The sequence below is a fragment of the Patiria miniata genome, unplaced genomic scaffold (assembly GCF_015706575.1).
Source record: "Patiria miniata isolate m_02_andy unplaced genomic scaffold, ASM1570657v1 HiC_scaffold_8, whole genome shotgun sequence".
Classification (NCBI taxonomy): Eukaryota; Metazoa; Echinodermata; class Asteroidea; order Valvatida; family Asterinidae; genus Patiria; species Patiria miniata.
The window spans coordinates 2,776,073-2,800,481 of NW_024037075.1; the positions used below are offsets into that span (position 1 = coordinate 2,776,073).

At 38.1% G+C, this 24,409-nt stretch overlaps 3 protein-coding genes across 3 annotated transcripts; 2 read left to right on the top strand and 1 right to left on the bottom strand.

Annotated features, from left to right (window-relative positions):
- Window positions 1-5,615: 5,615 nt before the first annotated feature.
- LOC119719583 (probable serine carboxypeptidase CPVL) lies at window positions 5,616-24,330 on the bottom strand. The gene is made up of 14 exons (XM_038189058.1): window positions 24,227-24,330; window positions 23,489-23,691; window positions 23,007-23,063; window positions 22,680-22,741; window positions 12,171-12,285; window positions 11,500-11,558; window positions 10,752-10,831; window positions 10,007-10,073; window positions 9,307-9,429; window positions 8,499-8,630; window positions 7,827-7,916; window positions 7,233-7,409; window positions 6,551-6,730; window positions 5,616-6,098 (listed from the first exon to the last, which is right to left on the bottom strand). Exons 2-14 carry the CDS (start codon window positions 23,673-23,675, stop codon window positions 5,997-5,999), a joined length of 1,431 nt encoding a protein of 476 aa, XP_038044986.1. The 5' UTR covers window positions 23,676-23,691; window positions 24,227-24,330; the 3' UTR covers window positions 5,616-5,996.
- On the top strand, window positions 16,302-18,000 carry LOC119719585 (C-type lectin domain family 4 member E-like). The gene has a single exon (XM_038189060.1). The coding sequence runs from the start codon at window positions 16,887-16,889 to the stop codon at window positions 17,655-17,657; it is 771 nt and encodes a 256-aa protein (XP_038044988.1). The 5' UTR covers window positions 16,302-16,886; the 3' UTR covers window positions 17,658-18,000.
- Window positions 18,704-19,921, top strand: LOC119719584 (C-type lectin domain family 4 member E-like). Its single transcript, XM_038189059.1, has one exon. It carries the CDS (start codon window positions 19,089-19,091, stop codon window positions 19,890-19,892), a length of 804 nt encoding a protein of 267 aa, XP_038044987.1. The 5' UTR covers window positions 18,704-19,088; the 3' UTR covers window positions 19,893-19,921.
- Window positions 24,331-24,409: the final 79 nt, after the last annotated feature.

Consider the following 24,409-nt stretch of genomic DNA (forward strand, 5'->3'; position numbering starts at 1 on the left):
ACTTAGCTTTGCTGGGAATTGATTTTATCAAAATTAAAATTTCGGAAGGAATTAAAAGACAAATTAAAAGACAAGCACACAGGAATTAAGACTTACAAAACAAACATGTATAACTTGCCATACCATGATTATGAAATTTATTTCTGCATTTTGTTACAAATCAGCAGTAAAAATATGCATCAGTGTACAAACTTACAGTGCATTACAATGTAATGTTACAATTTCATTTTAAACTTCAGATTTACCATATCAAACAAAGTACCGGTAACTTAACTTTCTCTAAAATTTAAGACAGGTTTACAGGCTAACAATACACTGTTGTTGTTTATGCACAATGTGTTGGGGTAAACAATAATATCTAAACATTTAAACAAGAAAATATGGAATTTATATCAAATACATATACACCTCAAGATTCCTGTTTTAACAAGAGACAACTCAATTTTCTGATAAATCTCAAAACCAATATTACCAGTGAGTTCAATTGCAAATTGTTAAAAATAACACTTTTTATCACAAGGGGTAGATTAAGGCTTTAATATTTGCCTGAAAAGGTTTCTTGAGAATTTGACTGAGAAAATATGACAAAGGATTAATCTTATATTTTAAATACAATTTTGTCTGTAGAAATATTACAAGGGGTTAACCTTAGATTTTTAACTAAATTTGTCTGAAGAAATATGACAAGGGGTTAACCTTCATTTTTAAATAAATTTGTCTGAAAAAAATGACAAGGGGATAACCTTGGATTTTTAAATAAAATTGTCTGAAAAAAAAATGACAAGGGGTTAACCTTAGATTTTTAAATAAAATTGGCTGAAAAAAATATGACAAGGGGTTAACCTTAGATTTTTAAATGAATTTGTCTGAAGAAATTTGACAAGGGATTAACCTAGGTTTTTAAAAAACAAAAATTCTGAAAAAAATGACAAGGGGTTAACCTTGGATTTTTAAATAAATTTGTCTGAAAAAAATGACAAGGGGTTAACCTTAGATTTTTAGATACATTTGTCTGGAGAAATATGACAAGGGGTTAACCTTGGATTTTTAAAATATTTTTTTTTGAAAAAATATGACAAGGGGTTAACCTTGGATTTTTAAATAAATTTGTCTGAAAAATATGACAAGGGATTAACCTTGGATTTTTTAATGAATTTGTCTGCAAAAAATGACAAGGGGTTAACCTTGGATTTTTAAATAAAATTGTCTGAAAAAATGACAAGGGGTTAACCTTGGATTTTTAAATAAATTTGTCTGAAAAAAATATGACAAGGGGTTAACCTTGGATTTTTAAATAAATTTGTCTGGAAAAAAATGACAAGGGGTTAACATTGGATTTTTAAATAAAATTGTCTGAAAAAAATATGTCAAGGGGTTAACCTTAGATTTTTAAATGAATTTGTCTGAAGAAATTTGACAAGGGATTAACCTAGGTTTTTAAAAAACAAAAATTCTGAAAAAAATGACAAGGGGTTAACCTTGGATTTTTAAATAAATTTGTCTGAAAAAAATGACAAGGGGTTAACCTTGGATTTTTAAATAAAATTGTCTGAAAAACGTGACAAAGGGATTAACCTTGGATTTTTAAATAAATTTGTCTGAAAAAAAATGACAAGGGATTAACCTTGGATTTTTAAATAAAATTGTCTGAAAAAATATGACAAGGGATTAACCTTGGAGTTTTAAATAAATGTGTCTAGACAAATATGACAAGGGGTTAACCTTGGATTTTTAAATAAAATTGTCTAAAGAAATATGACAAGGGGTTAACCTTGGATTTTTAAATAAATTTGTCTGAAGAAATATGACAAGGGATTAACCTTGGTTTTTTAAATAAAATTGTCTGAAAAAATATGACAAGGGATTAACCTTAGATTTTAAAATAAATTTGAAGAAATATGACAAGGGATTAACCTTGGATTTTAAATAAATTTGTCTGAAAAAAATGACAAGGGGTTAACCTTGGATTTTTAAATAAAATTGTCTGAAAAAAATGACAAGGGGTTAACCTTGGATTTTTAAATAAATTTGTCTGAAAAATATGACAAGGGGTTAACCTTAGATTTTTTAATGAATTTGTCTGAAGAAATTTGACAAGGGATTAATCTAGGTTTTTTTAAAAATAAATTTGTCTGAAAAAAATGACAAGGGGTTAACCTTTGATTTTTAAATGAATTTGTCTGAAGAAATTTGACAAGGGATTAACCTAGGTTTTTTTTAAAATAAAATTGTCTGAAAAAATATGACAAGGGATTAACCTTGGATTTTTAAATAAATGTGTCTAAAGAAATATGACAAGGGATTAACCTTGGATTTTTAAATAAATGTGTCTAGACAAATATGACAAGGGGTTAACCTTGGATTTTTAAATAAATTTGTCTGAAGAAATATGACAAGGGATTAACCTTGGTTTTTTAAATAAAATTGTCTGAAAAAATATGACAAGGGATTAACCTTAGATTTTAAAATAAATTTGAAGAAATATGACAAGGGATTAACCTTGGATTTTTAAATAAATTTGTCTGAAAAAATATGACAAGGGGTTAACCTTGGATTTTTAAATAAATTTGTCTGAAAAATATGACAAGGGGTTAACCTTAGATTTTTAAATGAATTTGTCTGAAGAAATTTGACAAGGGATTAATCTAGGTTTTTTTAAAAATAAATTTGTCTGAAAAAAATGACAAGGGGTTAACCTTTGATTTTTAAATTAATTTGTCTGAAGAAATTTGACAAGGGATTAACCTAGGTTTTTTTTAAAATAAATTTGTCTGAAAAAAATGACAAGGGGTTAACCTTGGATTTTTAAATAAAATTGTCTGAAAAAAATATGACAAGGGATTAACCTTGGATTTTTAAATAAATTTGTCTGAAAAAAATGACAAGAGGTTAACCTTGGATTTTTGAAATAAATTTGGCTGAAAAAATATGACAAGGGGTTAACCTTGGATTTTTAAATAAAATTGTCTGAAAAAAATATGACAAGGGATTAACCTTGGATTTTTAAATAAGATTGTCTGAAAAAAATGACAAGGGGTTATCCTTGGATTTTTAAAAAAAATTGTCTGAAAAAATGACAAGGGGTAATATTTGGATTTTTTTAATAAAATTGTCCGAAAAAAATATGACAAGGGATTAACCTTGGATTTTGAAAAAAAAAATTATCTGGAGAAACAAGACAAGGGGTTAACCTTAGATTTTTAAATAAAATTGTCTGAAAAAATATGACAAGGGATTAACCTTAGATTTTAAAATAAATTTGAAGAAATATGACAAGGGATTAACCTTGGATTTTTAAATAAATTTGTCTGAAAAAAATTGACAAGGGATTAATCTAGGTTTTTTTAAAAATAAATTTGTCTGAAAAATATGACAAGGGGTTAACCTTAGATTTTTAAATGAATTTGTCTGAAGAAATTTGACAAGGGATTAATCTAGGTTTTTTTAAAAATAAATTTGTCTGAAAAAAATGACAAGGGGTTAACCTTGGATTTTTAAATAAAATTGTCTGAAAAAAATATGACAAGGGATTAACCTTGGATTTTTAAATAAATTTGTCTGAAAAAAATGACAAGAGGTTAACCTTGGATTTTTGAAATAAATTTGGCTGAAAAAATATGACAAGGGGTTAACCTTGGATTTTTAAATAAAATTGTCTGAAAAAAATATGACAAGGGATTAACCTTGGATTTTTAAATAAAATTGTCTGAAAAAATATGACAAGGGATTAACCTTGGTTTTTTAAATAAATTTGTCTGAAAAAAATGACAAGGGGTTAACCTTGGATTTTTAAAAAAATTTGTCTGAAAAAATGACAAGGGGTAATATTTGGATTTTTTTAATAAAATTGTCCGAAAAAAATATGACAAGGGATTAACCTTGGATTTTTAAATAAATTTGTCTGAAGAAATATGAAAAAGGGTTAATTTTGGAATTTTTAAATGAATTTGCCTGGAGAAATATGACAAGGGATTAATGATGGATTTTTAACTAAATTTGTCTAAAGAAATATGACAAGGGGTTAACCTTATATTTTAAACACAATTTATCTGTAGAAATATTACAAGGGGTTAACCTTAGATTTTTAACTAAATTTGTCTGAAGAAATATGACATGGGTTTAACCTTAGATTTTTAAATAACATTAGCTGAAAAAAATACGACAAGGGGTTAACCTTAGATTTTTAACTAAATTTGCCTGGAGAAATATGACAAGGGATTAACCTTAGATTTTTAAATAAATTTGTCTGACGAAATATGAATAGGGGTTAACCTTGGATTTTCAAATAAATTTGTCTCAGGAAATATGATAAGGGATTAACCTAGGTTTTTTAAAATACAATTGTCTGGAAAAATGACAAGGGGTTAACCTTAGATTTTGAAATAAATTTGTCAAAAAAAATGACAAGGGGTTAACCTTGGATTTTGAAATAAAATTGTCTGAAAAAAATATGACAAGGGGTTAACCTTAGATTTTTAAATACATTTGTCTGAAGAAATATGATAAGGGGTTAACCTTGGATTTTGAAATAAATTTGTCTGGAGAAATATGACAAGGGATTAACCTTAGATTTTGAAATAAATTTGTCTGGAGAAATATGATAAGGGGTTAACCTTGGATTTTGAAATAAATTTGTCTGAAGAAATATGATAAGGGATTAACCTAGGTTATTACAAGGGGTTAACCTTGGATTTTTAAATAAATTTGTCCAAAAAAAAATTACAAGGGGTTAACCTTGGATTTTTAAATAAAATTGTCTGAAAAAATATGATAAGGGGTTAACCTTGGATTTTTAAATAAAATTGTCTGAAAAAAATATGACAAGGGGATAACCTTGGATTTTTAAATAAAATTGTCTGAAAAAAATGACAAGGGGTTAACCTTAGAATTTTAAATATATTTGTCCGAAAAAAAAATATGATAAGGGGTAAACCTTAGCTTTTTAAATAAATTTGTCTGGAGAAATATAAGAGGTTAACCTTGGATTTTTAAATAAATTTGTCTAGAGAAATATGACAAGGGAATAACCTTGGTTTTTTTTAAAGATATTCCTCTGGAGAAAAATGACAAGGGGTAAACCTTGGATTTTTAAATAAATTTGTCTAAAGAAATATTACAAGGGGTTAACCTTGGATTTTTAAATGAATTTGTCTAGAGAAATATGACAAGGGGTTAACCTTGGATTTTTAAATAAATTTGTCTTAAGTGATATGACAAGGGGTTAAGCTTGGATTTTTTTAACCCACGGTAGCAAATCACTATTTAACGAAAACACAAATCTACAGTCATTACACAGAAATGTACACAGAGATTACGAAAAAATTTACTGTGCACGTAGAAAGCCGAAGACATAACCGTTTTCTTATTTATAACTTCTCCCTTTAAGGAAAGACTTGAAAATGTGCAAAATACAAAATAGATACTATGTACCCTCTATTGCTTAAAGACATTTCAGGAATCTTAAAGGCGTATAGGATCATCTGCACTTATCCCAAAAGTAACCCGCCGAATTATTATCAATAAGCTTACTTGGATTAATGATCGTACTGCTACTAAACGCCCCAGGAAATTATTCCGTCTGGCGTACTGTCGTTGATAAGAAACCGAGAATTGTTTGTGATGAAAAGGTTGTGCATAAATTTTCAAGTGTTTTCTCGAAAAGTGCGATATCCACTGAGCTGAAACTTCAACAGGTTAAGATATTGAGCATGCTGATTTTAAGCAGTGTTATTATTGGAAACAAACAAAACGCATGAACAGCAATGATCCTAAATACCTTTACTGAACAAGATTCACTCACACAGGAATGATTATCACACCAAATAGACAGAAAAACTAAGACTAGGATACCTTATTTTAAAGCCCTGAACATGTGAAACTCGCACTTTGTGCTCTTTGCATAACCAAGTTTGCGACACACGATATATAAAATGTACATCTTCTACCTTGGGATACAACTGGTACGGAGCCAGTCACGTGACTTGATAGTCATGTGACTAGAGGTCAAAAGGTCGTCCGGTGATAAACCTGTCAATCATGTCAAAGCTGCGATGGGGTTGGTCATAGGGGAGGATGTGCCCGCCCCCTCGTACCAAGACCTGTCGAGACAAAACGGAAGGGACAGCAATGTTTAATCATTCTTTTGGTTTCTGAAGGGAACTCTCAACCAATTTGTTTGTGTACACCCAGAAAAAAATGAAGATGCATTTTCATAGTATTCTCAAAAGGTATGATCTGCCGAGTTGAAATTTGACATGTTCTATTTTTTTTAATAATCTGCTTCAGATTTATTGTATTGTTCCTTGACTCGGCCAAAATACATTTTTTTGCAAATTGTTTCCGTTACCTTTAAGAAGCCTTCAATATGCAAACAAAATGGAGACACTGTATAAACTTCAGTCTCAAATTCTAAGATTTCATATTCTGGATCAGAACATGGACCACTATGAGTCATTGTACCCCACCTCCCAACTCAAGGCCTAACATATGAAGCCGAACCTCAAACTGAAACCGACGATTCACAAACTCCCTCCCGTATTCTGTAACTCACCTGCTGGAAGTTCATGACCTTCTTGGCGTATCCGGCGACATCCCCCTCCCCCGGTACTTTCCAGACTTTCCTCTCGGCAAAGACGTAATCCGGCAGGCCCTTCCAGTCCAGCTGGTCCAGGAACGCTTCCGTCAACGGCGCCGCTACGATCACGTCCAGCTGGCCATTGTAGAATAGAATCTGAACAACAAGTTATCAGAATGGTTTGAATTTGACGGAAAGCAGGATTCCAACTTGTAATTTTATTCAAATTTATGACCATACCTCATACATATTCATCAGCAAGAACTGAATTCTGACTGGTCCTTCCGAGGATTCACACACGTGGTAGATACGCATGTACGTGTTCTAAATAGCCCCCGAGGACCGACACACAAAGGGAGAACAACAGATCCTTTCAGTCCTCGGGAGTTGGTTCTTTTGTTGGAAACGGTCCTCTGTAGTAGGTTTGTGTGCTTAGTCTATGGGAGAGTGTTGTATTACAGGGACAAAGGGAAACACAAAGCATTGTCCTCGAGAGTATAGTAAAACACGACTGTATGCGCAGTCACCTATCACATTAGTTACCCGTGCGATAGTCTACTACGCTTACGCTTGACTAAGCAACTGTGGAACTTTTGAGTCCCGCAAAACTCTCCCTTTGCCCCCCAAACGAGGGGGCACTTGTGTACAGACTCCGTACCTTGTAGTTTGCGTCTGCAAGAATGGTCACCAGTTTCTCCACGGACTGCATGAAGTCTTCCCGCAGGAACTGAGAGACTTTGTCTCCGTTGTTGAAGGTCAGGTTACCGACGTGGATGGCCTTGCGGACCTCCGGCAAGGCTAGGTAATTGGTGAAGTAATCCTGATCAGCAGGAATCTAGATGGAGAAGGAAAAAAAAGGAACGTGAGATTCAATCAATTTGACTTTTTTGACTAAGGAATTAAAACCAGAAATTTGCCTAAGTTTTCTTCAAATGGGACACAATTTTGCATGGTGATGTAAATTTTGCTCCACCAAAAGAAATGAGAAAGTACTTGAGAAACGGCTTTCAGCTTTGGAATTTTGGTAATTTCCACTAAAACAAAAATTACATAAAACAAATGAGGTAGATCACAAAGCAGCCAATATACTTCCATAAGAACGTAGATCTGTAATGCCTTCCAATTTTGGTTGCAGGATTAGTATATCCTCCCCCCCCCCCAATTCCTAATGAAAATCAGTCTCAATCTCATTAGACCGTACAATGACATGCTTTTATACAAATTAACGATATTTGCTGTTTAATGCCCCCACCGTGGTTCTCATGTAGTTGTAGTAGTCCGTGCAGCCGGTTATGTTTCGGAAGTAGCTATCGGCGTCACTGTTGATGAGCAAGTCCATGGCCTGAAAATGCATGACATCAACAATTATTACTTAAACAAATTATTTAATAACATATTAGTGACTTCCGGAAACAATACTGCAGGTAAAACTTGCACATCCAGTTTGCATCCGTGTACAGGCATGACAGGCAGTTAGTAGGGACAATTTTCACGGTATCTAATTAAAACATAAACCCTGATGCCAAGACGCTATTATGTAGCTCATAGCTATGGCACATTCAGGAAGTCGTGCGTACTTCGCGCGAACCATACAATACAGACGCAGACACTGTGTGATCTGTCCACAAATCTTTCAAAAGTGGTAAAAACGCGCCCTCTTTTGTTGGCGCACGAAGCCCATAGTGTCCGCATCCATTAAAAAACCCAGTAAAATAACAGATAACAAAAGTTTTAGACCACTTGTTCCCAACGTTATTTCTCTTTTTTTAGCCCATCCCACCTCATCCAAAAATCTTGGATACACATTGGGGTCTTTATGTTAACTTTTCCTACTACTTCTTTCGTTTTCAACTCTTTTCATGTGAGTTCACCGAGCATTTCTTCATCAGCTTTTCCAAGAATACATAAGTTTTTGAGGTCTTACGTCAGCTGCAGCCAGCCATTCTTTGGCCTGGATCAGAGTCACGATGTCGGCCGTGATCTTGTCGATCTTGGCCTTCTGAAGAAAGTCCGCCTGTCCCGTCTGGAGCATGAAGGAACCGTAGCCTGGTATCAGCTGTTGGGTAAAAAAAAACCCAGAAATACATGAATGAACCAGAATTAAGATAGTTTGTTACGGAAAAAACTGCATAATGCTGACATTGGACAGTAAATACTCAACAAAAGACGTTGGACAATCAGAATCTTGTACGAACTAAACTTTTAAAGAAAAAGCATCCTGAAAGTACTAATTTTTGAGTACTTCCGTCCCAAAAGTTTCTTTAAAAGTATTTTTATGTATCCAAAGTCCCAAATTTATTTTCTTCTTTAACACTGAACGTCATTTGCTGTCTACTGTCAATGTATCTTTCACGTTGTTCACACCAAACCGCTTTAAACGAAGTACTCAGGAAGTACTAGAACTACAACTCTGGTGTGAATAAGGAAAAGAAAAAAGGACTACATGAGATAAAGTCCAGCAGACTCTCACTTCTTATTCCTCGATCCAATTTTTTCACCTGCCCTAATCCAGCCTTGTAGTCCAGTACATAACAAGTCCTCATATGCCTCCCACTAATCCATCATGAGTTTACTGCGTAACTAAGTTACATAAATCCTACGCATAAAAGTAATGTACCGTTACAGGCTGCTGGTCTCTACCCTTCACAGGTACCCATTTTTACTCCTGGATGGAGAGAGGCAATTGTAGTAAAGTATCTTGCCCAAGAACACAAGCAATACTTGATACTCACTTTCTCAGGGGAAGTGAACCCATCCCCGATGGCCATTCCCTTGAAATTGATCTTGACCGTGGCTGCCGGGTTCTTGACATGAATCAAGTAACTGAGCGCTGGTACGTACTTGCCGGCGTAGGACTGTGGGAAAAAAAAAACACGGAAAAATGGTGAAAGGTTAAGGGCTCAGGATTCTGTGAATGAGTGACCCCTTGGAGATGAAAGGGGAGAGGAAGCTGCTGGGTACTGGGGTAGCATTCTAGATTTGTTGTCTACTGTGATGTACAATGTACATGTACTCAATGTCATCTTGTATGGACCTAATTCACGAGGGAAGCTATTTTTGTCTTGTTCCCTAAATGTGTTTCATGTGGAATGGGATGGTGCCAGACTATTTATTCATTCTAGCGCCACTTTCATTTTTTTTTTTAATGTTGCTTAAAACATAAGGATATGTGATGCGATCAAGCTAAATGAGTCGTTGGTCGGCAATCATTATTCTCAAATTCAGCCCATAATAGGTCAGTAGGGGTAGACATTTCAAAATTGACTTTTCTGTAAAATCATAAGGCTACATATGTCCTCTTTCATGTAAACTATTTGTTTCTGAAAAAAACTTCTTTTTTTTAAATTACTTTTGACAGAAGTGACAATACGATAATGAAAATGGCCATCTAGTAAAATACAGGATATTTCTGATGGCGCCTGGTGTACGTACCTCGCCGGTTGCATAGAAAGCATTTTTCTGGTACTCTGGAAACAGTTGGAAAAACTGGACCAAGGCACTGAAAAGCAAGAGAAATGAAAATGAAGGCAAGTGCCACTTCTGAGTATACGTTAAGTTCCGAAAAACGTTACCGCAAAGAGAATCCCTATATTAGGCTGAATATATACAGAAACTCCATGGGGATTTTTTTAGTATGAAGTTTCAAGCGTATGCCAAATCAACTCATTGGCAGTCACAGTTTCTCTCTCGTGATTTTTTTAGTTTCACCTTGAAAATTAAGGTGACATGGGTGGCTTGTGCATAAAGCGCTCGCCTCTCACCAAGGTGACCCTAGTTTGAATCCAGGTCGCGGATCACATGTGAGTAGAGTTGTGCGTTGGTTCTCTCCTGTGCCACGAGGGTTTTTCTCCGGGCCCTCTGGTTTTCCTCCCTCCGGAAAAATCAAACACTTTCGATCTCAGGCTGTGCTCCGTGGTCTTAATGGGTCGATGTGGCCGGCAGCCATAGGCGCCTTTACATGCCAGCGGCCCGACCACATTGTAGCCGCATCCTTCGCATTCAGCATCCCAGTGCCCATTAAGGATGATTAGCCTCCCAAATTATTCAAATAGACTTGGTTTTAACCCTGACCTAAAGCTACAAAACACTACTACTAGTAAACTGTTTAAAGCAAAAGTGGGCTGCGTCACGCGGCCTGTAAAAAGATACATTATTTCAAAATGCATGATGCTTGTACCTGTACAGATCTTTTGCGACGGCCGTCTCATTTCTCGCGTAGCCTTGGTCGTTCTCGGTGAAACTGAAGCCAGTGCCAACCTGCGGCAGAGAGGTGCGAATTGATTATGTCAGTTGACCAATCAATTACGCCCAGGCCCGGATTATCCAATAGGCTCTGTGCCTGGGGCCTACGAAAAATTTGGGGGCCCACGAAAATACCGCAGTATGCCATAAAACACATAATTATAAGCCTATCCACACGGACATCACCCAACGCAAAGAAATGTTTTAAAAAGTTTTAGGGTCTCTCTCAGAATTTTCGATTTCACCAACTGACGCTGTATGTAGGCATACATGTAGACCCTACTTGTACAATTCACATGTAAAGTCTGTCGTTCTAAAAGCACTATGCCAACCATGGGTGTCGATCGGTGGAGGATGGGGGACATGTCGTTCCCACCCCCCTCAAACTATTTTCGTTCCCGAATAAAAAAGTTGTAGCCTACACTTGATTCTATAGCTCAGAATAGCTGATTCAATGACGGCAAACTCGAAAATGATGTTTAAATGATGATCTTTTGCTAATATTATTTGGTTAAAGTGGTCAGAAATTGCCTTAGATCACAGCGTCTAGAATCTATTTTTTTTTGGGGGGGGGCCTTATAAGTGGGCCCCGAACCTTAAGCCGTTTAGGCTTCGCATTTGCATAATAGTTCAGATCCAGACACATATGTATGTACCATAGGTTTAGTATTACATGTTCTTACTGGGTTGTCTATGTAAAGCACAGAGTACTTGGCGGTCCATGAGAACTTCCGTGGCAACACTAAGAAAAATCAAGAACAAAACAAAAACAATTCCAGCTTTCCAAAAAATAAAAACCCAGGTTTTCAAGAATAAACTAGATTGGTAAGGCCAAAAAACAAAATAAGTCGGTCTCTGGTCAGCGCGCGTGTCGATTTTAATCATGCGCGTCGATCTTTTTTTTTTCCAAAATGTTCCGCGGTAGCTCCAACAGCGCCCTCTATTTCCGCACCTCCTCAATTTCTTTTAACAAAGAGCACCAAGGAATGGGAAATTGCACCAAGGCAAATGATCGAAAGCACCAAGGCAAATTATGGAGGACACCAATGTACATGAGGACACCAAAAAAGCAAAATAGTACCCCACCTTGTCTGTACAATCCAAGCTTGAAGAAAAAAAAAAAAAAGGCAAAAAAAAAAAAAAAAAGCTGCGTGGCCGCGTCAATTCCGGAACTTTGGTCTGACCAGAGACCGAATATTTTTTTTTTTTTGCCTTATGGAAAAAAAATGTAAGTATTTGCAATACCTTTCACTTACATGATCGCACGTATAAAAACATATGCACACTATACAGATGCACTAAACAAAAATATCCATAACAAAAATATCAATTTATCAAAATATCAATTACTTACATTTTAGATCTTTTGTCACAGAAAATGGTCCGTGCTCCGCAAACAGACCAAACATGGATGTCCCCCCTGGGCCTCCTTGTAACCATAGCAACAGCGGGGCACTGTCTGGGCCTGACTACAGACGAGAAGACAATTTCAAAAAGAACAACTTTTGTTCAAAAAATTGATCGGATATCAAAGAAACAGTGCTGATCTTTTGATGAGCAAAACAAATATAATTATAAGCAAAACAGGGTGAGTCAAAAAAACCTAAATGTCGGGACTGACATTTACATGGACTACTTCACTGAGATACTGAACTGGCTTTATTGAAGAGACATTTTCATTAGCATCACCCAAACAAATACCTCCAAACTCCATTTTTTGAAATGCTGCTAAAAATATACAGAAGATGCAGGACTGATATTCAAATCTTTCCCCTTCAAAATTGGTAGACATTAGATCTAAAAGTTACAAGGGGGACAAATACAGCCCAGCTCAAAATTTAAACAAGTCTTTCCCGGTTTTATTTTCAGAACATGGGAGGAGTAATTTGTCTAATAACCTTTAAGGAAATTGCCACTTTAATTCGACAGAGTCCTCCAGCACTTTCAGAGCCAAATTGCACCGAGCTTCTCGTATGATTCTGACAGAATTTTGCCGAGTGCTGAACTAAAAATTTAAAGATTCCTTCCATGTTTCATTTTTGTTGGGGTGAGGGCAAGGAGAATTAGACAAAATCCTCCATTAACTTCAGAGCCTGATTACACGGAGCTTATATATTTACCTACAATTTGCAAAGAAATTTGCTGAGTGCACAACAAACTTGCATAAAACTCAGGTTACCAGCCAATTGTCAAGCAATGTGTATTGCGTTTGGCTGGTATTCAGCTGAGTTTTGTCCAGCACAGGAAACTGGCTCTGCAACATTTTCTGCTAATAAAAAAAACCTTGTGGGCGGCTTTCAACACTGCTGATAAAAGACGGCCCATGGTCCATGTACAGACCAAACTGGAACGTGCCCCCATACCTCCTTGTAACCATAGCGAAACGCTTTAAAATTCAGTGGCACCTTTTATGGGGCGGGAACAAAACCGGTTTCTCATTGGGCTAAAACTTTACGACTCGACTATGTTTATGCGAAAGGGTGGTCTACTTTCCAAGTACTGAGGTACGTGCACAACAAGAGAAAAAGAAGGCTTGATATTTTCAGAGTAATTCTTGCGAGTCCAGCAGAAACTCTGTGCATCAAGTCCAGTCACACACCAGTTAAATACTTTAAGTCATTTAGAATTGCAACTGATTGCAACAAAATGTGCCGGTTCGGAGTTCTTCTTTTGATGGTGTGTTCTACTTTCACAGCAGTCAGTGCAGACAACTGCACTTCAGCTGTTGTGTCTTGTTCAACCTCATGGCAACCATGGGGCCACTCTTGCTATCGTCTGACTGATAGACCAACGTACTGGTATCACTCATCGTTGGCTTGTATTAACATGGGAGCCAAGATGGCTGTTCCATATTCACCCGAGGAAAATGAGTTTATGATGCAGATGGTCCCAAAGGACACCGACTACTGGATTGGATGCCGTGATATCAAAATAGAAGGAACATGGGTGTGCGATGCACAAGGGGATGGTGAACCATTCATAAACTGGCAGAGTGGAGAACCAAATGATTATCGTAACATGCAGGACTGTGCGGTAGCACAGACATCTTATCACAAAAATGGCAATGTTTTGGATGTATCATGCTATTTATCCTTCAAAGCAATATGTGTCCGAAGACGAGACATTTGCATCCATCACCCAGTCCAACCAGCATGTGGCTTTCAACCAACCCGAGCCCGTAACTACTGCTTCAGTACACACACCGATGGACAGCTTCTCAACTCCTGCCTTCTGGATCACGTCATCACAGAGTTTGCTGCCAAGAGCAGCCCCCAGTGTGCTTCAGCCTGCATCCTGGAGCCCAGATGCCACTCCTTCAACATCAAACACAACCACCAAGGACAGAAACTCTGTCAGATAAACAATGCGACTCGCTGCGACGACCCTGCTAAGTTTGAAGAGATCGGTTCCTACTGCATCTACGCCCAAGAGTGCATCAACTAGTCAAGAGCAAAAAGGCAAGAATTCCTTCATTGTTTCACATTCCATACTGAAAACGAGGTGTCAAAAGCCTTTTGAAGTGAAAAAAGCCTTTTGAAGTGAAATCAATAGGCTTCATAAGACTACCAAGAGCAACCCACAAACCAAACTTGAAGTTCCTAAGTAAAGTATTTCCTAAGTAAAGCATTCGTGCTGACAATATTTTTAATGCTTTAGCAATAGTGACCTTGATCTTTGACCTGTCGGCCCCAAAGCAACAGACTTCTTAAGAGTCTATCAAGAACAACCCGCCAAACTGAATTTCAAGTTCCTAAGTAAAATATTTCTCAAGTTATCGCGTTGATGAGATTTTTTCTTTAGAAATAGTGACCTTAACCTTTGACCTGTCGGCCCCCAAATCAATAGGCTTCTTACATGTAAGACTATCAAGAGCAATCCGCAAACTCAATTTCAAGTTTCTAAGTAAAGTAATTCTCAAGTTATCGTACTGACAAGAGTTAACCTAACCAAAACATAACACACACAGTACACACACTCTTGTATAACTACACTCCCGAGGACAATGCTTTGTGTTTCCCTTTGTCCCTGTATAACACTCTCCCACAGACTAGGCACATAAACCTACTACAGAGGACCGTTTTGAACAAAAGACCGAAAGCCCGAGGACCGAAAGGATCTGTTGTTCTCCCTTTGTGTGTCAGTCCTCGGGGGGTTATGTAGAACAAGTACACGGAGACAGACACACACACACGCAGACTTGTTTCACATACCTAGTGTGGACTTTCCTTTCTTTTCGTGTAGTTAAGGAACACCAGTGGAAAAACTCATTTTGCTCAAACTGTGAAAACTCTTACAACCCAATTTTTTTTCAATGATTCCCTTTAGTGTTTCTCTTCATTCTGCTACAGATAAACCTAACCCAAAAATGCCTCTAAACCTGTTTTCCAGAAATGGGGAAACACTGTGTGGACGTGGGCAAGTCCACACTTCGTCGCTGCTACCTACATTATGTGGACGTCTTTTGTTCGGAAGTCCACACTGCGTATGTAAGACAAGCTCACACACCCAGGAACACGCTATAGCAATATCCTGGCCTTCTGGCTTACAGCCAGGGGGATAAAAATGCTTTCATGGTATATTATTGAGGGTGTGGGTGAGGGGAATTATAGGCAAAGTCCTCAGTTACATTGAGCTGCACATACAATTTGGACAGAAATTTGCTAAGTGCGCAACAATTTTGCTTAGACAATCAGGTTACAGCTACATGTCATTGTCAAGCAATGTGTATTGCTGTGGTTGGTATTCAGCTGATTTTTGCCCAGCACTGGAAGCTAGCTCTGAAAAATTCTGCTAAGTAAACACTGCTTATGAAATGGCCTGTGGTCCATGAACAGACCAAACTAAGATGAGTCCTTCCCCTCCCCCCCCCCCCCTAACTACAATTACAAATGTCCTGATCCTACTAAAGGAGTAGACAGTATAATAAATGACAACGGGTCCACACTGATATGATCACTTTCTCCGAGTAATTCCAAATGGATCACTTTGGATCAATTCCAAAGAGCAATCCGTTGTGCATCACTTGCTTTGAGTACCTGCAAGTGTGTGGGTGAAGAAGGAGTTCTGTGTACAGGGTAAAACAGGGGGAAAACAAACAACTTCAAAAAACAAATAGGCCTACCCATCAATGAGAAAAACAAAAGAGAACAAAACGTAGACTTATGGTTGTGCATGTACACAGGGCTGTTTCAGCAATTTTGTTGGTGACATCTAGCATGTTCCATCCAGGAAGGATGTGTAGTTCTGCAGATATTGGGAAGTGTACAATAGAGTTGGTGTCATGCAATATGTGATTACATTTTCATTGGGCTTTGAAGTATGCGTCCTCAATGTGACGTTACATGACAAGTACGGTAGCTGGAACAGCCAACAAAACCAAACTGTGGGAGCTTTCTTAACCTTGGCTTCATACCAACTTTGACATGATGACGTGTTTTTACACACTTGTGGGTTTCCATGGTGGTATGGTACCGGTATGACAACTAGAGGTTTGCAGGTGACACCATGCTTCTTTCATACTCTTTCCGTAGACCAATCTGGGAACCAATCACCGTGCACTCCACAGGTCACATACGGTACCTTGATCGGCCGATAAGTGTTGGTTCGGCACAGGAGAGTTCTGGCAACATGTTGCTCAAAAAGACTAACATTGGAGCATCTCACGAACATGACATGAAATACCTGGGAAATGGTAGCACAAAGCCTAGAAACACAATCTGTGGAACTCACAGGTTCATTTCATCAATCCCATGAAACTTTCTCTTCCGAAGATCATTTCACAAAGTGCCTCATGCATGACTGGTTAATGAAGGATTGGTACAGACTGGATGAAAAGTACTACACAACTAATATAATGGTCAACTTCTTAATTGATGCATTCATCACATAAAAATTAGAGAGTGCTGTACTTGTACAGGTTATTTCAGGCTTTGAAAAGCTTTCCAAATATGCCATGACGGAGGGTTGATAGCTCCAGTGTGACTCTCTCTGGTTCTGTAAAATCTCTGGAAATCAAGTCCAGTCTCACATTGGTTGATAAGTCACTTTAATTGTAACTGATCGAATCAAAATGTGCCTGTTTAGAGTTCTTCTTCTGATGGTGGGTTCTGCTGTCACAGCAGTGGGTGCAGACAACTGCCCTGCAGCCGTTGTAGGTGCATGTTGTCCACCCTCGTGGCAACCATGGGGCCACTCTTGCTATCGTCTGACTGATAGGTCAACATACTGGTACCACTCGTCGGTGGCCTGTCATGACATGGGAGCCAAGATGGCTGTTCCATATTCACCCCAGGAAAATGAGTTTATGATGCAGTTGGCCCAAATGGAGACAAAGTTCTGGATGGGATGCCGTGACATAATAAACGAAGGAACCTGGGTGTGTGACGCAAAAGGGGATGGTGAGCCATTCGTGAACTGGGGGGATGGAGAACCAAATAATTATGGTAACGAGGACTGTTTAGTATCGACACCATATTATCACAGAAATGGCAACGTTAATGATGAAACATGCTACACTATTTACAGAGCAATTTGTGTACAAAGACAAGCCAATTACCGTTGTCCAGTTCAACCAACCCGAGCCCATCACTTCTGTGTCACTACAGGACAGCTCCCCAACTCCTGCCTTCTGGATCACGTCATCACAGAGTTTGTTACCAAGAGTAACCCCCGGTGTGCCTCGGCCTGCATCAAGGAGCCCAGATGCCACTCCTTCAACATCAAACACAACCACCAAGGACAGAAACTCTGTCAGATAAACAATGCGACTCGCTGCAACGACCCTGCTCAGTTTCAAGTCATCGATTCCTACTGCATCTACGCCCAAGAGTGCATCAACTAGTCAAGAGCAAACAGGCAAGATTTTCTTCATTGTTTCACATTCCAAATTGAAAATGGAGCATCCAAAAGCCTTTTGAAGTAAAACAATTGGATTGAACTTTGAATGTCATCAAAATATCAACACTATATTAGGTGTGTAAATGGACTAAGCAAATGTAGCAAATATTTAACAAAATCTATTCCCCCCATTTCAGAATCTAAAATACATTGTATTTTGACAGAATTAGGGTTAATACATTTGTAATATACCGGTACTGTATGAAAAACTTACTGTCTGTTTTCTGTACTCCCGGTTTTGTGCACAGTTTTGGATTTTGTAGGATTCAGGCAGCTCCCTTTGAAGTAAAATTGCCCACTTTGTACTAACGTCAGATCCAAGGGGGGGGGGGGGGCACCAAAAAAAGGACATTTTTTTTTTTTTTTAAGTGACGTCGAAAAATGCAGCCAATGCGTAAACCACTATCTATTGCTAAAAAAAAAAAGTGGTCAGAAATTGCCTCAGATCGCACAACAGAGCATCTAGAATCCAAACATTTTCTGGGGCCTGCTTAAGGGAATCCCACGCAATAACTTTTTGAATCAACTTTTTGGCGAAACAAATTTTTGTTTGGCCCCCCCCCCCAATTGTGTTCTGGATCCGCCCTTGCAAAGTACATGTATGTGTTATCTGAATTAAATTGCTGGAATAGGACACGTCTCTTCAGTAGCACTGCAGGGGGTCTAGAAATAGTTCATATAAGTGTAAAATGTAGAAATTTCTATGACAAATTTAGTTGATATTTTCACTGGCATCACACAAACAAATTTCTTCAAACTTGGCTCTCATCTGACGTACATTTCATTACCTGAAACGCTGCTCAAAATATGTATACAGAAGATTCAAGGACTAATATTCAGTATTTACGCAGTAGAATCGCGTCAACGCAGCTTGTGAAATATTGTCCAATTACATGATATACAAATGGACGCGGAACGCACAGAATTTGAGACAAACAAAACTTAACATACAAATTCCATAGGGTTGTCTAAGGGGCGTGGCTTACTCGCAAATGGCGATAGGTCAATTTGTACCGGAAGCATCAAGTCTCAAAAGGTCAGTGGAACACTCAGGTTCATTTCAACAATGCCATGAAACTTTCCATTCCAAAGATAATTTGACAAAGTGCCTCATGCATGACTGGCTATGAGGGATTGCGATTGACGGGAAACTACTCCACAAATAATGGACATTGCATTGGTCACGTTAAAATCAGATTGTGCTGCGCTACTTTGGTAATTTCAAGCTTTGAAAATGTTTCCATATAATGCCATCGAGTAGGGTTGATAGCTCCAGTGCGACTCTCTCCGGTTCTGTGAAACCTCTGGATATCAAGTCCAGTCTCTCATCGGTTGAATACTTGAAGTCATTTGAATTGTAAGTGATCGAGTCAAAATGTGCCTGTTCAGAGTTCTTCTTCTGATGGTGGGTCCTGCTGTCACAGCAGTGGGTGCAGACAACTGCCCTTCAGCTGTTGTAGATGCATCTTGCCCACCCTCTTGGATACTTTGGGGCCACTCTTGCTATCGTTTGACGGACGCGCCTCATCACTGGTACCAGTCAATGCTGGCTTGTCATGACATGGGAGCCAAGATGGCTGTTCCGTATTCACCCCAGGAAAATGAGTTTATGATGCAGATGGCCCAAAACGAGACCAAGTACTGGATTGGATGCCGTGACATAATAAACGAAGGAACATGGGAGTGTGATGCACAAGGGGATGGCGAACCATACCTAAACTGGTGGGATGGAAATCCAGAGAACTATGGTGACTACGAGCACTGTTTAATATCGCTACCTTATTATTACAACAACGGCAATATAAATGATCACGAATGCTACACTTTCTTCAGAACAATATGCGTAAAAAAACAAGACAAATGCATCCATCACCCAGTGCAACCAGCATGTGGTTACCCACCAACCCGAGCCCGTAACTACTGCTTCACTACAGACGCTGATGGACAGCTTCTCAACTCCTGCCTTCTGGATCACGTCATCGGAGAGTTTGTTACCAAGAGCAGCCCCCAGTGTGCCTCGGCCTGCATCCTGGAGCCCAGATGCCACTCCTTCAACATCAAACACAACCACCAAGGACAAACAATCTGTCAGATAAACAATGCGACTCGCTGCAACGACCCTGCTCAGTTTCAAGAGATCGGTTCCTACTGCATCTACGCCCAAGAGTGCATCAACTAGTCAAGAGCAAACAGGCAAGATTTTCTTCATTGTTTCACATTCCAATTTGAAAACAGGGCATCCAAAAGCCTTTTGAAGTAAAACAATTGGATTGAACTTTGAATGTCATCAAAATAGCAACACTATAATGTGTGTAAATGGCATTTCATTTTTATTTTGAGTCGACACGCTCACAACTTGCCGCTGAGTAATTGGGTAAACAAAGAAACAGTACCAATGCACATGTGATGAGCAAAACAAAACGGAGCAAACTAGTGAAGCAAAACTCAGACAGATGCTTCTACACTGATATGTCGTGTGTCGATTTTTGACAAGAAAATGATCACTTTCATAGGTTAATCCAAACATTTTGGATCAATTTCACAGAGTGATCCAACAAGGAGCACAGACAGATGCATCCACATTGATAGGATCACTTTCACAGATTAATCCCAGATGGACCACTTGGGATCAATTTCATAGAGTGATCCACAGTGGATCACTTGATTATATTAAGTGTGTGGGTGTGCTGGAGGTTCTCTGTGGGTAAAAACCCAAACAAACAAACAAACAAACAAACAAACTACACGTCTATGTTTGTTCGATGAACAGAACATAGGGCTTTCTGCATTTATGCTTTATCCATCTGCAATCGTGTTAACCCTCCTGCTATTTGCACACGTGACAAGGAAACATTCGAAAAGAAGTGTGGACTTTATGGTTATTGAACAGTTATGTCGTTGTAATTTACTATAGTTTTAACTTTATTGAATTGTATTTTAATTGGAATATGCTTGAAATATTTTTAACTTTGAAAATTATTGATGGAATATGGTATGAGAGAATTAACCAACTTTTTTCACCCAACTGTTAGGGCAGGTCCTAATATAAGGATACAGTGGGTGTGCCGAGTGACTAAAACAAGGGGTGGGGGAAGGAGATTTCACATAGATGGGCTGAAAACTGAATGTACATTTTTAAATTGTGCAACAAAAATACTGTTATCTAGTGGTTTAACCTTCTCAGCCATTTTTAATTGTATCCAGATATCGGGATCTGTTCTGACAAAATGGGAAATTTTTAGGAATTTTAATGAACATGTACTTCACTGATAACAGTTTTTAGGCAGAGCATGGGTACATGTGTAACAAGTCAGGAAAGGCAACTTTCATTTATTACAAGGGGAAAAAAACCCAGAAAAGAGTTGCTCAACAGACACAAAAAAAAGGTTAAAGGCAAATTATAGGATCATTTGCATAGATGCCAGAAGTAATCTACCAAAATTGTAAGCTTACTTGGAGTAAAAATTGTACTGGTACTAAACACTCTGTGTTGTTTCGTCTGGCTTGCTGCCATTATGAAATCAAGAAATATACGTGATTTCCAACGATCAGTCAATTCTTCTTCTTGCGTATCTCATGTGAAATGTTTTCGTTTTGCTGAAAGAACGCCTTTTTAGTGATCCGTGAACAGAACTTTAAAATGGTGGTTGTGTTTAAAATTCCATAAGTTGAAAAGTACATGAGTGATTTGAATGATTCTTGTACTAAAAGAAAGCTTATGAATTGTGCTTTCATAACCTAGATTTTGAATGTGCTACACTGGTACATGCAGAACTTCACTAAAACAATGGTCCCGACATTTGGGTTTCGTTGTTTTTTTACTCACCCTGTATGGAACTTTAGCATCTTGTCGGGTGTTTCACTAGTAATTTTATGGTACTGCACTGTGAATTTAATGGTATTTTACTGTAAATTGGGTTTGAACATTTAATCGTGTATTTTGTGATATAGCACTGTGAATTTGGTGAACATTTAACTGTACTTTTTTGTGGTATTTTGTTGTTCATTTATATGCTGGTAATCGCCTGTTCAAATTCAGATCCCCGGGTGCAAAAAATACCCACTGGGCATGTTTCTTAGAAATCTAGGGCAACATAGACATTTTGCTCAAGCTGAAATTGTAAACTTAAACAGGCCAAATTAAACAGGCGGTAAACTGAGGATAAACTTGAGGTTTAACGAGGTACCATTTACATGGTACCTCAGGGTTTAACCTTGAGTTTAAACGCTTGTTTAATTTCCCCCCTTTTTCAGCTTTACAGAATTTTTCAAATATAGTAACTGGAATGAATAAGGCCTGTGGGTTAGATAAGATTTAGGAAAGAATGCCAAATTAAAAAGGCAGTAACTAGAGATTTGCCTCGAGGTTTTACGAGGTTTTAGAGAGTACCTCAGGATTGAAGCTAGAATTACACGTTGCTTAATTGTGCATCCTTCCCTCACCCAAAACTTACAGGCAATATAACAGGGACTACTTTACACAAGCATGTAAAATAAAAAGTGTGTTTGAAAATGTTTGAAAAAAAGGAAATTTTTTTTCTCAGTGTTTTACTCTTTAGGGTGGACTACCTGAATTACTTTTTTTTCCTCAGAATATTTGTGAGTGTTTTTCATTTCACTTCTAGCATCCAGTCTCAAGGCAAGTCACGCGCTGTCATCATATAAACCGTAAACAAAAACACTCCTTAGTGTTCATCCCCTGTTGCTAGTAAATGGACATGTGCATCGACTTATGATTTACGCCGCTTATGCGTGACCAGAGATGTGACGGTGTTTGACTACAACACAGCTCCACATTATTGTAACCCACAAAAGTTGGCGAGCCTGGCTCCACAAAATACACAACGAAACTGACAAGACAAATATACATCCACTAGATAATAACAGCTGTCCGTAGTACATTTTGACTGCAACAGAAGCATAAAGGCAAGGTCGGTGAAGGATAAAATATTCAATTTTATCTTACCTGGGATGGAAAAAACCAGAAGAACATATTGCTGTTGAACTCTTTGTTGACTGTCAGGAAACCTTTAAAAATACAATGTAAGAAGTGTCTATAGATTATTTAAGAATATGTGAATATGGAACACAGTTTAGAAGGTGGCCGCAATGGACAGGTGGACACAACTGACCAGTGATCACAATGGACAGGTGGCCACAATTGACAGGTGGCCACAACGGACAGGTGGCCACAATGCACAGGTGGCCACAAAGGACAGGTGGCCACAATTTACAGGTGGCCACAATTAACAGGTGGCCACAATAGAGGGGTTTCAAGATTGGTATGATTTACCTGAGTAGCTCTTGACGTTAGTACCATTCAGCTTCCCAACTAAACTCAGAGCCTGACCTACAGACAATTGAGGAAAAAAAATCAACAAATAAAGTCTACAAAAAGTGAGCATCTGCATTTCCGTGTTTGCTTGATAAATCATCACGGAAAGATGGAATACTGAGATTTTTAAGACACCTTACCTTTCAATATTCCTTACTATGGAAAGACGTCTTTCCCTGACATGCTATATCGGAAAGACGTCTTTACCTGAGGCTCGTACGTCTTATCGAGATAAGATGTCAGGAAAGATGTCTTAAAGGTAATATACAACACCTGCTTTTGCTGTAATTTTCAGAAGTGGATGGATTTGGGGGGTGTGTATTTTACAGCAAATATTGTAACAATTCCTTCCGGTACACGGATGTAGGTCAGGTCATTACTGAATGCGAGAATGTTGCCACACAATCAAAGACTTCTTTTTGTGATCAGTTTTTTTTTACCTTCCTTGATTTGGCCCTTCTCAATGTAGGGGGTCAGGAATAAGGGTTGGCCTGGGTCCACGCCGGTCCTACGGGCATATGCCGGCGGGTTGGCGGGGAACATTGCCCGGAATGGCCCACGAACAGCAAGCAGAGTACCGGGCATGGTAGCCAACACCAGGGCAATGAAGAGGATTGCCGACGTCATTCTTGCTGAAATTTAACTGGAAAAAAAAATCCATTTATAAAATCCTCATTTGCTCATTTGCAATGAACGCAATTTCTCTCCAAACCGCCCACCATTTATATTCATAGTAGGGGGAGGGGGCCTACTAGTAAATAGTACTACTAGTCAAAATATTGTAAACTTTTGAAACCAATCTACAATTTGGAATGTTGCATCCTGGCGCCACTTTTTCATCATATATTATAAAAATCAATGATTGAATGAAGGTCAGTCATTGCAAAAATGTTGAAATGACTTGAATCTGTTCCTACTATCGCCCGACTATATCCAAATGTTAAAATGCGATCCGTAGAGTCCTCGCTGACTTAGTCAGAGTCAGTGACTAGGTCTGACATGTGTGTCTGAGAAACATTTCCAATTTAGTCATGTTTGTTAGAAAATACTTTGAAAATGCACTCCACTCTCCGTAGACTTTGTACACAACCAAAGCAGTGGCATCTGGAAACTACATGTACATTCTTTCACAAAAGGTTTCCAAATTTCATTACAAATTAACACTACAAAAATCTCACACAACAAAATCCAGAACTTGCACAGTGCATGCATGCAGTGAGTTGCAGTTGAACGTGGTTGACCTTGACGTCGATGGTGTGAAAACATAGCGCACGTGCATGTGCTAGTGAGCCCTCTGTTGACCAAAAATGCAAAATATATGGCGTTTCCAAACTCTGTCTCAAATTCAGATCGGCTTGATC